At 45.0% G+C, this 12,684-nt stretch overlaps 1 protein-coding gene across 1 annotated transcript in view; it reads right to left on the bottom strand.

Annotated features, from left to right (window-relative positions):
- The window catches only part of LOC122807560 (sodium- and chloride-dependent taurine transporter-like), a 1,880,476-nt gene that overhangs the window by 928,750 nt on the left and 939,042 nt on the right, over window positions 1–12,684 (bottom strand). Inside the window, exon 4 of the mRNA XM_044078473.1 lies at window positions 6,945–6,976. Within this exon, the coding sequence (XP_043934408.1) occupies window positions 6,945–6,976 (32 nt within the window). The remainder of the gene's footprint in view (window positions 1–6,944; window positions 6,977–12,684) is intronic.

Genomic DNA, 12,684 nt, shown 5'->3' with positions numbered 1-12,684 from the left:
AACTGCTTTAAAGTGCCTTAATCACTGTGTATCCAACGGGCCATGTTCTGCCCAGCAACAAATAAACAGCTCTTGCAAGGCTCCTGCACACCACTGACAAAGTGATTTACCACTAAGCCATGACAGATACAAAGAGATTTGATGTTTTCAAAAACATATCATCCAGTCCAGTCATGCAACAGTACAGAGAATGCATACCAACATCTAGATGTATGTGTGTGCACCTATATTAATATCTAAACAGATACAACATACAACATATCTAGATATGTATATATATATATATATATATATATATATATATATATATATATATATATATACACATATATATATATATGTATATATATTAATTTCTAAAACTCTATACATATATATATATATATATATATATATATCTCAATATATATGCACATATATACATGCATATGCCTAAATCGACACATATATGTGTCTACACCTATATGTCTACTTATACACAGCACATTTCATATGTGTATGCATATATCTATGTAGGTGTATACGGACATAGTTTTATATATATATATATATATATATATATATATATATATATATATATATTAGCAGATATATAAATCTATATAGGTATATATGGCCATACAGCTGTAGATAGCAATGGCAGATTACCAAATACAAATATGTCCACATGCACCGTTAATGGGGTTGAGAGGCCCCACACACTATACGTCTTGTACGAATAGGCACCCCCCCCCCCACAGCCAAACACGTGGCTGGCCTTGATGCCACATGTATGTGTATGGCTTTGCATCCCAGCCTCTCAGTTAATTTACATCTGTTATCCCTGTATGATTGACATTGTGATATATAGTAGGGCCACCATAAAAGAAATAAGCAAACCCCCCTCCACATTGCTACACACTCACACCCACCTCTACACAGGATACAAGTTGCACACATGCACACACACACACACACACACACACACACACACACACACACACACACACACACACACACACACACACCTGTCATGTCTGGGAGTTGAACCCCTACCTAACTAGTTTATTACACTACAGCACTGAGAAATTATAGCATGCACCATGGATATTACTGAAGTACTTCTTCCCCAAAGGTGTATTTCACATTGAATGACATCAGAAGGATTACAAAAGTAGTTATAGGTCGCACCACAGGGATTACTACAGACCTTTTTTCACAAAGTTGTATTTCACAATGAATGACATCAGTAGGATTGCCAAAGCAGGGCATTCAAAATGTACTGCGAGTGAGTAGCCTATAATGCATTCCTCCACACACAGACACTGGAACACACACAAAACATCCAGAACTGCCATGGTTGGAGATGGAACCCTATCACAGTTCTAAATCACACTACAGCTATATGCAGTTACAGGACGCACTACAGAGATTACTGAGCTACAGCCTTCCCAGGGGTGTATTTCTAGGTGGGTGACATCAGCAGCCTTGCCAAAGTTGAGTATATGAATTCTAAGGAGTGTGAGTACCCTAAAAAGCATTGTTCTCTACTCAGTTAAAGACAGACAGAGACACATGGACACACAGATTCACACACACACACACACACACACACACACACACACACACACACACACACACACACACACACACAGTTGCCAAGTCTGGGGCTGGAACATCTACCTAACTACATTATCACACTACAGCAGTATGCAGTTACAGGACACACTACGGAGATTACTAGGCTACACCCTTCCCAGAGGCGTATGTCTAGGCGAGTGACATCAGCAGCCTTGCCAAAGATGAGTATATGATGTGTATGGAGTGTAAGCAGCCATAAAAGCATTGCTTTCTACTCAGTCACACACACACAGATTCACACACAAACACACAGTTGCCAGGTCTGGGGTTAGAACACCTACCTAACTACTTTATCACACTACAGCAGTACGCAATTACAGGACACGCTACGGATATTACTGGTCTATGACTTTCCCAGAGGTGTATTTCTAGGTGAGTGACATCAGCAGCCTTGCCAAAGTTGAGTATATGAACTCTACGGAGTGTGAGTAGCCTAAAAAGCATTTCTCTCTCCACAGTCAGACACACATACAAACACAATTGCCAAGTCTGGGGTTAGAACTACTACCTAACTGGTTTATCACTACAGCAGTAAACAGTTACGGGACGCGCAATGGAGATTACTGAGCTACAGCTCTCCCAAAGGTGTATTACACATTGGATGACCTCAGCAGGCTTGCCATAATACTGCTATGGGGAGGGCGGTGTGTGCATGGGCCATAACCCATTCTTGTAGGGGTTGACATGCCACATGCGGGCACATACGGGGTCATATGTCATAGGTACGTGTATACAGCTACTAGATGACTACTTCCTTGTACAGTCATGTTGCACAGCTGGCACGTGCACCACATTGTCTGTCATGCTGACAGATACTGGTGGCTAGTATCTGCAATGAGTGACATCTGCACCTCATGTGTTTGGGGCCCTTTGGCAGTGTGCTGGGTGGGACAGGCCCAGATGGCTCCTTGTCACAGTCACCCTCTTCCACACATCTATGTCCGTCTACCTTTGGCTTATTATACTGTGTTGTCCTTACATATGTGTCTGTATTCCTATCCACTGTGTGTGAGAGGCAGGAGTGGTGCATACTAACATGTGTCTGCACTAAGAACTGCGACTGCCATATATGTCTGGTCCACTGGTGTTTGCATACATGGCCTTCATGTGCTTAGGTGAGTGAGCATGCCCAGTATGACCTTTCAGTATGTTGTTGACTGACATTGCCTTCATTCCTCTAAGTATGTGAGCATGCCCAGTATGGCCATCTGTATTGCATGTCTAGATCAAGTCCAGGTAGTTTGTACTGCGGTGCTGACCTTTGTGCTGTACACCGACAGGTAGCATGCTGTGTCTGCAGGGTATCCATCGGTCATTCGGCATTGACTGTTGCTACATTTCTGCATAGTGGGGGGGACGACGACGACACAGTACAGTTGTGTACACCTACCATAAATGTAGATGTTCGAGTGTCTTCACTGTTGCAGTCATGACTGTAGGGTTCTGCCCTGCCGGCAGGCAGCCCTCGGTCGGCCAGAATCCCAAAGTCTGCGTCCGGCGTCGGCTGTTCAACCATGCTCCCTTACGTCAGAGCGCCAGGAGTACAAAGCTGACAGCCGACGCCATCTTCTCCAGTCTTTCTTGCCCCAGATGTCAGGAGTCTCAAAATGAAAAAGGTCCCATAACCTATGCAAATACACCTCAGAAGAATGGTGAAAAAAAAGGAACTACACAAAAGTAAAAACAAGAGGGGACAGGAGGGAGGGAAACCCAGACTGCAACAGTGAAGACACTCGAACATCTACATTTATGGTAGATGTACACAACTGTACTATGTTCATCGTGTTTCACTGTTGCAGTCATGACTGTAGGGTAGAATCCCAAAGCTGAAAGAAAGGGAGGTGGTCATAAAGAAGAAGGGGCGGCTAAAAGGCCCTGCAAGACTGCAGAGGCAAAACCTGCCCTAGACTTAGAGTATAGAGGTAGATTGTAGTGCTTAGAAAAAGTATGCACTGAACTCCAAGTTGCAGTTTCCAAAATGTCTTTGGTAGGAACTCCCCTGAGGAAGGCCGCAGAAGTGGCAGCAGCTCTGGTGGAATGAGTCCGTATACTCCCTGGGATTTGCTTTCCATGGTGTGAATAACAAAATCTGATTCCATGAGCAATCCATTTAGAAATGGTCTGTTTTGAAATGGCTTTACCTTGGGAACTTGAAGCATAAGAAACAAACAATTGTTCTGATTTTCTGATGTCCTTGGTTCTGTCCAGGTAAAAACGTAGTTGTCTGTGTACATCCAAGGAATATAAGATCCTTTCTCCTTTATTTTGAGGAGTGGGGAAAAAGGTTGGCAAGTGGATAGTTTGATTAAAGCCACTTTGGAAACCACCTTAGGCATGAAAGTAGGATTAGTCCTCAAAGATACCCTGTCTTGATGAAAAATAATATAAGGTTCCACAGCCATAAGAGCTTGTAACTCTAAAACTCTCCTGGCAGAGGTTAGGGCTAACAGAATAGCTGTCTTCCAAGATAAAAACTTGATGTCAGAAGAGGCAGCAGGCTCAAAAGGAGGCAAGGTTAGTTTATCCAAAACATAGTTGAGATCCCAAGCAGGAATGGGAGGAGATCTAGGAGGTCTTAAGTTCTTAGCTCCTCTGAGAAACTGTCTCATGAGCTGGTGGGAAAAGATGGGAGGGTCTGTATTATAATGAGCAGAAATAGCAGAGGCATGTATCTTAATGGAAGAGAAAGAGAGACCCTTATGTAAGAGATCTGTCAAGTAAAGTAAAATTAAAGTAATGTTAGGAAGAAGAGGATCAGAATCCTGAGCCTGCATCCAGGAACAAAATCTTTTCCATTTTCCTGCATAAGATTTTCTAGTGCTAGGACGTCTGGCTTCTAAAATGACATCCATAACCTGCTTGGGTAGTAAAGAAGAAATCAAAGGTCCTGGATTAACCAGGCTGCCAGGCAGAGAGTTCTGACATGAGAGTGTAGAACCTGACCCTGATGTTGGGACAGAAGGTTCGGAGACTGAGGTAAAACCCAAGGGGGCTCCAGGCATAGGTTTTTTAGCGTTGGATACCAAAACTGCCGAGGCCAATTTGGAGCCAGCAAGATTATCATCTTGGGCTTGTCCTGTTTTATCTTCAATAAGACCCATGGAAGAAGAGGAAGAGGCGGAAAGGCATATCCCGAGAGGTTCCTCCAACTGAATGACAGGGCATCCACTTTCCAAGCTTCTCTGTGGAAAGTCCTGGTGCAAAAATTCTGTAGTTGATGATTGAGATGGGATGCAAAGAGGTCTATGTGATGACATCCCCAGACTGCTGTTATCATCCTGAATATTTTGGTGTCCAGCATCCATTCATATGGATCCGAAAGGTTTCTGCTCAGACTGTCTGCCAGGAAGTTTTGTTTCCCTGGTAGAAACTGAGCTTGAAGATCCAGATTGCAAGCTAGAGCTGTGTTCCATAGATCCATGGCTAGTCTGCAAAGGGGGTAGGAATGAGATCCCCCTTGCTTGTTTATGTACCACATAACTGTGGTGTTGTCTGTCCGTATTAGTAGTTGCCCTGGTTGTAAAAGATTCCTGAAGGCCAATAGAGCTTTCTGAACGGCTAACATTTCCTTTAAATTGATATGCAGGTGCTTCTGATCTTTTGTCCAAAGGCCCTGCAGACAGTTGCCCTGAAAATGGGCTCCCTAAGCATAATCCGAGGCGTCTGTGGTTAGAATCTGAGTGGCAGGAGGCAGACAGAAGGGTTTCCCTTTGTTTAGGGCACATGCCCTGGACCACCAAAGAAATTCCTTTTGAAGGCAAGGAAGGACGGAGATCAGTATGTCTAAACTGTGGCAATGCTGAGACCATACACTTTTTAGGTACCACTGTATTTTCCTCATGTGTAGTCTTGCATATGGTACGAGAAGGATGCAGGAGGCCATGTAACCCAAAGCCTGCAGGAATTTTCTTGCAGATAGTTGAGTTAAAGTTGCCAAGGTTTTGAAAGTTGAAGCCAGCTGTAATTGTTTTTCGGATGTCAGAAATGCCATCTGGGTTGTGGTGTTTAGAAGAGCACCCAGAAAAGTTATCTGTTGTGATGGTGTCATATTTGACTTTTTATGTTTACAAAGAATCCCGGGAACTTGAGGAGGTTCTGTACAAATTCTAGATGCTGGAGTAAGACATCCTTGCTGTCTGCCTGAATTAGACAATCGTCCAGATAAGGGTAAATTTGAATTCCCTTGAGTCTGCAGTAAGCTACTACTGGAGCCAGGCATTTGGTGAAGACTCTGGGCGCAGTAGACAATCCAAAGGGCAGCGCAGAGAACTGAAAGTGCCTCGATCCGGCCTTGAACCTGAGATATTTTCTGCGATCCTGCCTGATGGGAATGTGTAAATATGCCTCCTTCAAATCCAAAGTTACCATCCATGAATCTTTGGACAGCATTGGAAGTAGCTGCTGTAGAGTAAGCATCTTGAATTTTGGAATCTCTAGAAAGGTGTTCAAGACCGACAGATCCAGAATGGGTCTCTGTGAGTTTTGCTTCCTTGGGACTAGAAAGAGCCTTGAGTAAAAACCTTTTCCCATCTCTGAAAGTGGAACCAGTTCTATGGCATTCATAGCCAAAAGAGCTTCCACCTGGTTTAAGGCCTCCGTCCATTGATGCTTTGGAAGGTCTGGCCATCCGCTTGGCCTTGGCAAGGTATGAAAATGGAATTGGTAACCTCTTAAAACCACATCCAAAACCCACTTGTCTTGGGTTATTTGAGTCCAATTTTGATAAAAAAGAGAGAATTTTCCTCCGAGAGGGGCTTCCAGGCAAGAAGTTCCTGTAGCCCAACAGAGGGAGTCATTGAGTTTGTTTCCTTTGAGTTTGTGACCTGTCCTCTCCTCCCCTAGGGGTGGAAGCAGTCCACTGTCTTGGTCTATAAGAGGCTTGAGTTTGAGGCCTTCCTCTGGAGCGTCTATATCTACCCCTCTGAGGCCTGTCTGAAGAGGGAAAGGACCAATTTTTTGAAGGCCAATTCCTGCTAAATCTAGGTGGCTGTACTTGTAAGAAATCTTTAACTGTTTGCATGGATTTCGCCTTATCCTCCATCTTTTTAATCACCTCTTCAGCTTTTGATCCAAACAAAACATTATGCTGAACAGGAGCATCCAATAATTTAGCCTTTACTTGTTCAGGCAAAGTTTGTTCCTTTAGCCATGCATGCCTTCTAATGACTGTGCCAGAGGCCGCAGCCCTACAAGAAGCCTCCAAGGCATCAAATCCACAGTGTAAACCATGCTTCCCAACTTGTTCAGTGGCATGCAATAAGTCATGTAATTCCTTATCATCTGCACAGGCAGAAATGGAAGTAAGCTTTTGTTTTAAAACAGACAAGAGAAATTGCTGGTATTTCAGCATATGAAACTGACAGTTTAAAGCCCTAATGGACAAAGTAGCAGAAGTGTACACCTTTTTGCCCCATCTTTCTAAGGATCGAGAATCCTTTTCAGTAGGAATGGGATTTTTGGCAGAAGCGGCCTTAACTCCCTTAGGACCCTGAGAAATGGTTTCAGGGTCAGCAGAAGGGTTCTTGTATAAAAACTGGTGGGAATCAGGAACCCTGTAATATCTATCAGGCTTAACAGGAGCAGGAGGAAAGGAGTCAGGGGTTAAGTTAGCCTCCGAGAAGGCATCATCCACAATATCCAAAACAGGAGTAATAGCCAGGGGTCTATGTTGGGGAAGAAGAAGAAAATCCCTCAGCCTTTTCTTTGATTCCGAATACTCCTGTCCTTCCCAGTGGAAATGTTCCCTCATTTCATGCAAAGTTTCCCCAAAAGAGAAATCCTCAGGGGGAGAAGCTGAAGGAATGGATTCCTCAGCATCAGAATCCTCATAAGGAGGGAAAGAATATTCCTGGTCAGAAGAAGAAACTGAAGAAACAGAAGCCTGATCAGTGGAATCATAATAAACATCCTGCCTTGGCCTTTTGTCTGGAGGGGGATGTGAACCCCTAATCATAGTAAGTAAATCCTCCGCCATCTTGAGTAACTGTTTCTGTGACTTGGGAGCCGGTTCAGAAGAGGCCTGTGTTGCAGTCTTTGTTTTAGAAGGAGTCTTTGCCTTTGTCTTTGTCTTTGCCTTTATTAGAAGCTGAGTAGGCCTGAAAACCCCTTCGGAAGCCGGTACCTGCACAGCGGCTCCGGACCCATCCGAAGGAGCATTGTCCGAAGGTCCTGCAATAGAAATATTTAAAGGCCTGGTTGGCTCCTCATGAGAGTCCGTTTCGGCCATCGGTTCTGAAATGGCCGATGACAGGGGCTGCAAAAGCGCCTCACTGACGACGGTCGAACCTGAAGCTGGCTCCGCTTGTGCACTATCATCAGATTTGGACCTCGGAGGCCTGTCTTTATCCTTGCGACGTTTGTGAACTCCGGTAGCTGGAACCATATCCGACGACATTTTGTAGTTAAAGCACCTACCGAAGTAATGAAAAGCAAAATCGTACCTTCGCTTAATTGTACGTTGATTGAATCTAGCACAAAACCGACAACTAGCTATGTCGTGGTCAGGGCCTAAGCAAGGAATACAGTAAGAATGAAAATCCTTATGAGGTATTTGCTTCCCACATGAAATACAATTATTAACTTTGTCTGACATCGGAGTGGAGCAAGAAAACAGTTCCCCCAATGGGGTACTTAGCTTTGAGTGGAGAAGAAAATCTTTGGACTGAAGTTTATGAGAAAAAATCGTCAGGAGTCAGCCGACCAGCACTTGCGAACTGCTATCACCGCACGGCAAGAAAGACTGGAGAAGATGGCGTCGGCTTTCAGCTTTGTACTCCTGGCGCTCTGACGTCAGGGAGCATGGTTGAACAGCCGACGCCGGACCCAGACTTTGGGATTTTGGCCGACCGAGGGCTGCCTGCCGGCAGGGGAGAACCCTACAGTCATGACTGCAACAGTGAAACACGATGAACATCTGACTGTTTCTACATTTCTACACAGGAGTGGGGGGGGCACACCTGACTGTTACTATAACTGTACGTAGGATGCGGGGGCACACCTGACACTTGTACACATTTGCTAGGACTGTACTGGTATGTCAAGTACTCCATTTCAGTCTGTAGTCTTACCTATCATGCTGGCTAGAGGCATACCAGTGTACTACAGATCTTAGCTTTAATTACCTACATATTAGTTTCTGACTTCCTAGCCTTCACAACTTACATCCAACTGCCTGGCCTGCTGTAGTCTGTCTGTGTAGGCCTGGGGGAGGGGTTACCCATAGGGCTCATTCAGAGGCCATAGTACAGCATTTGTTTGTGTTTGTCTACACCTGTCCTGCTGGCTGAAACTGTTGTTGGGTATGTGCACCTTCCTGACTGTCATGTGTGGGTCTTATGGACACACATGTCGCTCTGCCCACTTCCTGCAGTGGGTTTTGTCACCCTGTGTAGTACTGGCTACTATGGTGACTCCAGTATGTGTTACAGATGTCATGGTGCCACTATGGGTGTCTACTGTCTGCTGCCATAACATTCGTCCACCCAATTCCCGTGCATGCTCACATCCATACCATAGCTACAGGTAACAACACATTCTACTCCATTTGGCAATTGGTAGGTTGATTGACTTACCTTGAGGGTGTGCCAGACTTCAGGATGGTGCTGGAGGGCTGCCTATGTCGGATGCACATAGTACACTCCCTATACATGGTTGAGCACAGGTAGTGTCATGTTTGGCATCCCTTTTACTGTCTGTGCGAGTCAGAGGGAAATGTCATTCCCTGAGTCCCTACTGTGTCAGTGAATATGCTATGCGTTGCCTCTTTGCCAAGGCCAGGACATACTAGGCACGCCTCCTTCTGCCTACTGGGACAGGCTCAGGCTGTTCCTCCTCCAAGTCACTCTGTGCCTGTACACGCCTTGGCATTGGTGGGGGGGCTGTGTGGCCCTGCCCCATGCTGTTCCTGCTGCAGCTGTTTCCGCAGGATCATATTGTGTAGCATAGCACATACCATAACAATATGGGTACAGGTAGCTGGTGAATACTGCAAGGCTCCACCGGATGTGTCCAGACACCGTAACCGTAACCTAAGCATCCCAAACACAGGCTCTATTATATGTCTGGCCTGTGCGTGTGCCTCATTATGGCGTTGTTGTTCAGGTGTGTGTGCATTTCTGATGGGTGTCATCAGCCACAGCTCCAGTGGGTAGCCAGGATCCCCCACTAGGTGACCGCAGGGGATGTCCACATTGGCAAATCTGTGGTACAGCTGCGTCAGATGACATGTGTGAATAGTCATAGCTTCCAGGGCAGCCAGCACACACATTCATTATAATGCCCTGGGCATCACATACGACCTGGCATTTGATGGAGGGGATGCCCCTGCGGTTGATGTAGGCCCTACCCTGCTCACCGAGTGGTGCTGTGAGGCGTATGTGCATGCAGTCTGTAGCACCCACTACCCCAGGGTATTCTGCTTTTGGTGGAAGAGTCGCATATTGCTGGTCAACACCTCACATGTGCTGAGGAAATATACGTGCTCACTGGCATGTGCTGCCATGGCATCCAGGAACTGGTGGAATAGTCTGGATGCTGATGCCTGTGAGATCCCCATGATATCCCCAGTTGTGCTTTGGGAGGTACCTGTGGCTAGTATACCTAGGCCTACACACACCTTGCTATCCACTGGGATGGGTTCCCCTCGGCCAGTTTGGTGTGTCAGGTGTGGCCGGCACAGCTCAACAATTTGCTGTAGGAGGTCTCTGTCCACCCTATAGCGCTCCACTATCTCCAGCTCATGTAGCCCCTGGTAGGTTACCCTGGGTCTGTACACTCTTCTCTATCTCCTCACTGTGGTTTGTTCGGCAGCATTCACATCCTCACCACCCTCAGCCTCTTGCACATGTTGTTCTATGTTGCCTGCTGCAGCCCTTCCCATTTTGTAGGTTTGTTTGTTAAACTTTCCCCGCTTGTATACACCAGTGGTGTAGAGTGTGGAAAAAAACAGAGGGGAAGGTGTTTGCTTAGTTTATAGTAGTGATCTGGGCTGGGCTGGTCTGCTGTCTGTGTAACTGTCTGATTCTGATACATTTCACCTTTCAGCTAAGCGAGTTCTCCTTGATTACCTTCCTACTGCTGTTTTCCCTTCCCACTGCCTCCCTGTTTAAGCCCGTATGCGCGCCGCGCAAACAGAGTACTAAAATGTGCAGAGAGCTGCTATTTCCTGGTTTAACTTCCTTTTTCTTCCTGTAAAACCCGGTGCGTGGCACACACACCCGCTTACACTTTGTAAAGAGTGCTAGGCAGGTTTGGACACACCTCTAGCTCAGCTTTGCTAAGCTAGGAGCAATCCCAAGCCACAGGGCTCCAATCCACTTACAGTATGTCTGACAACCCCCCCCCCATGATGTCACCTATATCCTAGTTTTGCACCCAGCTATTTATACTCTTACACTCTTGGGACCTGCCTCACACCCTGGGGAAATCTGGGATTCACTATCCTTCCCCTCATTTGCATAGGATTGCCTGCTAATGCATAGTTACATGTCCCACACTGAGCCTCCCCCCATAGCAACCATTACTCACTGGCCAGGTTGTCTTATGCCTGCCATTTACTTGTATGGCAGAATACTTCTTTTAGTTAGAATGCTCCTTTTAAGTTTATTTTCTTATTTCCCCCCAATCCCATTTGCGTGCCGCTGCCCTATGCTTAAACAGCCGAGATCGGATAAAAAAAAAATAAAAGTTGATTTTTTTATTTTTTAAACAGTTTGCAATGCCAATGGCCTTATACTTGGCCATTGGCATGCTTCCTTAATGATATGCAGCCTTTATTTGGAGCTGTCATAGCTTCATTTTGGAATTTGCAGAAATGTACTCGGTTACTAACCAACTACATTTCTGCAGCTTGCACTAGTCTTGCATGGACTATTGCAAGCTTCCTGGATTGCAAAATCACCTCATTTGCATGGATTTCTCCTGAAAATGAGGTGATTTGCATACCAGGGCTTAGTCTGTGCAAGATTAGTGCTGGAGCTCTCGTGCACGCCCCTGCCGGCTGTTCCTGGATCGCATGGCAGACATATTGCTTGCGTAAGCTTCTGCACTTATCTTGCACTCCATGCAAGCTTTTGAGAATCCAGGGTATTGTGTAACTGGCTACAGAAAGACTGACTCCCACGTAACTGAAAGACTCACATACCCAGCTGAAGAAATGAGTTTCTACCAATTATTGTTATTGCATGAATCACTGGTTAACCATTAAGGTTACAATTTCAACTTAAAAGAGCAAATTTTTGCAGGGAGAACATAAACCAATCTCCTCGAAGAGTAGCCATATTGGGGAATAATGTGCTCTGGTTCATGTAGGAACAACATAAAGTTGTCCACATAAAAAGAAATTCATGCAGAATATGACCTTTTCATATTCCTTGAGTATTACTGTACTACCATCCTACAGGAATATGCCAGTGACTGTAGAGCCAGGGTTTTATATGTTCCCCTAACTCAGCTAGAAGAAGGCTAAAAAAGACAAAGCCTAGTTTAATTGAGGTAATGACCTTTTCTGAATATCAGGAGTATCTCAATAAAAAGCTGGAATCAGTAAAACATTTGAAGTACCTGATACAGGATCTTGCACTCTAAGTAGACAGCATATAAGACAAACAGTTCATCCATAGACTTCTCAAAATACACATACTTGACCATTAGGATGTTCTATGTGGTAGGTGGTCCATATTAGAATAGCAAACCTGTACCCCTTCCCTGATACTGAAAATCGTCACCAATTCTTCCTATTTCCCAGCCCCTAAGTTTCTCCATCATGCAATATCATGATGTAACTACATGTGCACTATTTGCACATGTGCCCACATATGGTAAACAAAAAAATTCATCTCACTTAATGTCACCAAGCTTAACCGCATTAACCCACAATCTGTTATTTTCTGAGACCACCATCTCATCAGCTGACCTTACCTGGCATGAACAGGTCTACCTGATATAATTCTTTTGAGTTTGGATGAATCCATTGAGCAATCTGTAAATGTCATGTCATAGGGAGGAAAGTGTGCAACATCCCAATCTCCTACCTCCTAAGTTAGTCACCCTAGCCCTTGAGATTTT

The sequence above is a fragment of the Protopterus annectens genome, chromosome 7.part1 (genome assembly GCF_019279795.1).
Source record: "Protopterus annectens isolate FY-2018-M chromosome 7.part1, PAN1.0, whole genome shotgun sequence".
Classification (NCBI taxonomy): Eukaryota; Metazoa; Chordata; order Ceratodontiformes; family Protopteridae; genus Protopterus; species Protopterus annectens.
Note: the sequence above shows the minus strand (reverse complement) of the source record. Positions and strands in the feature narration are given on the sequence as shown.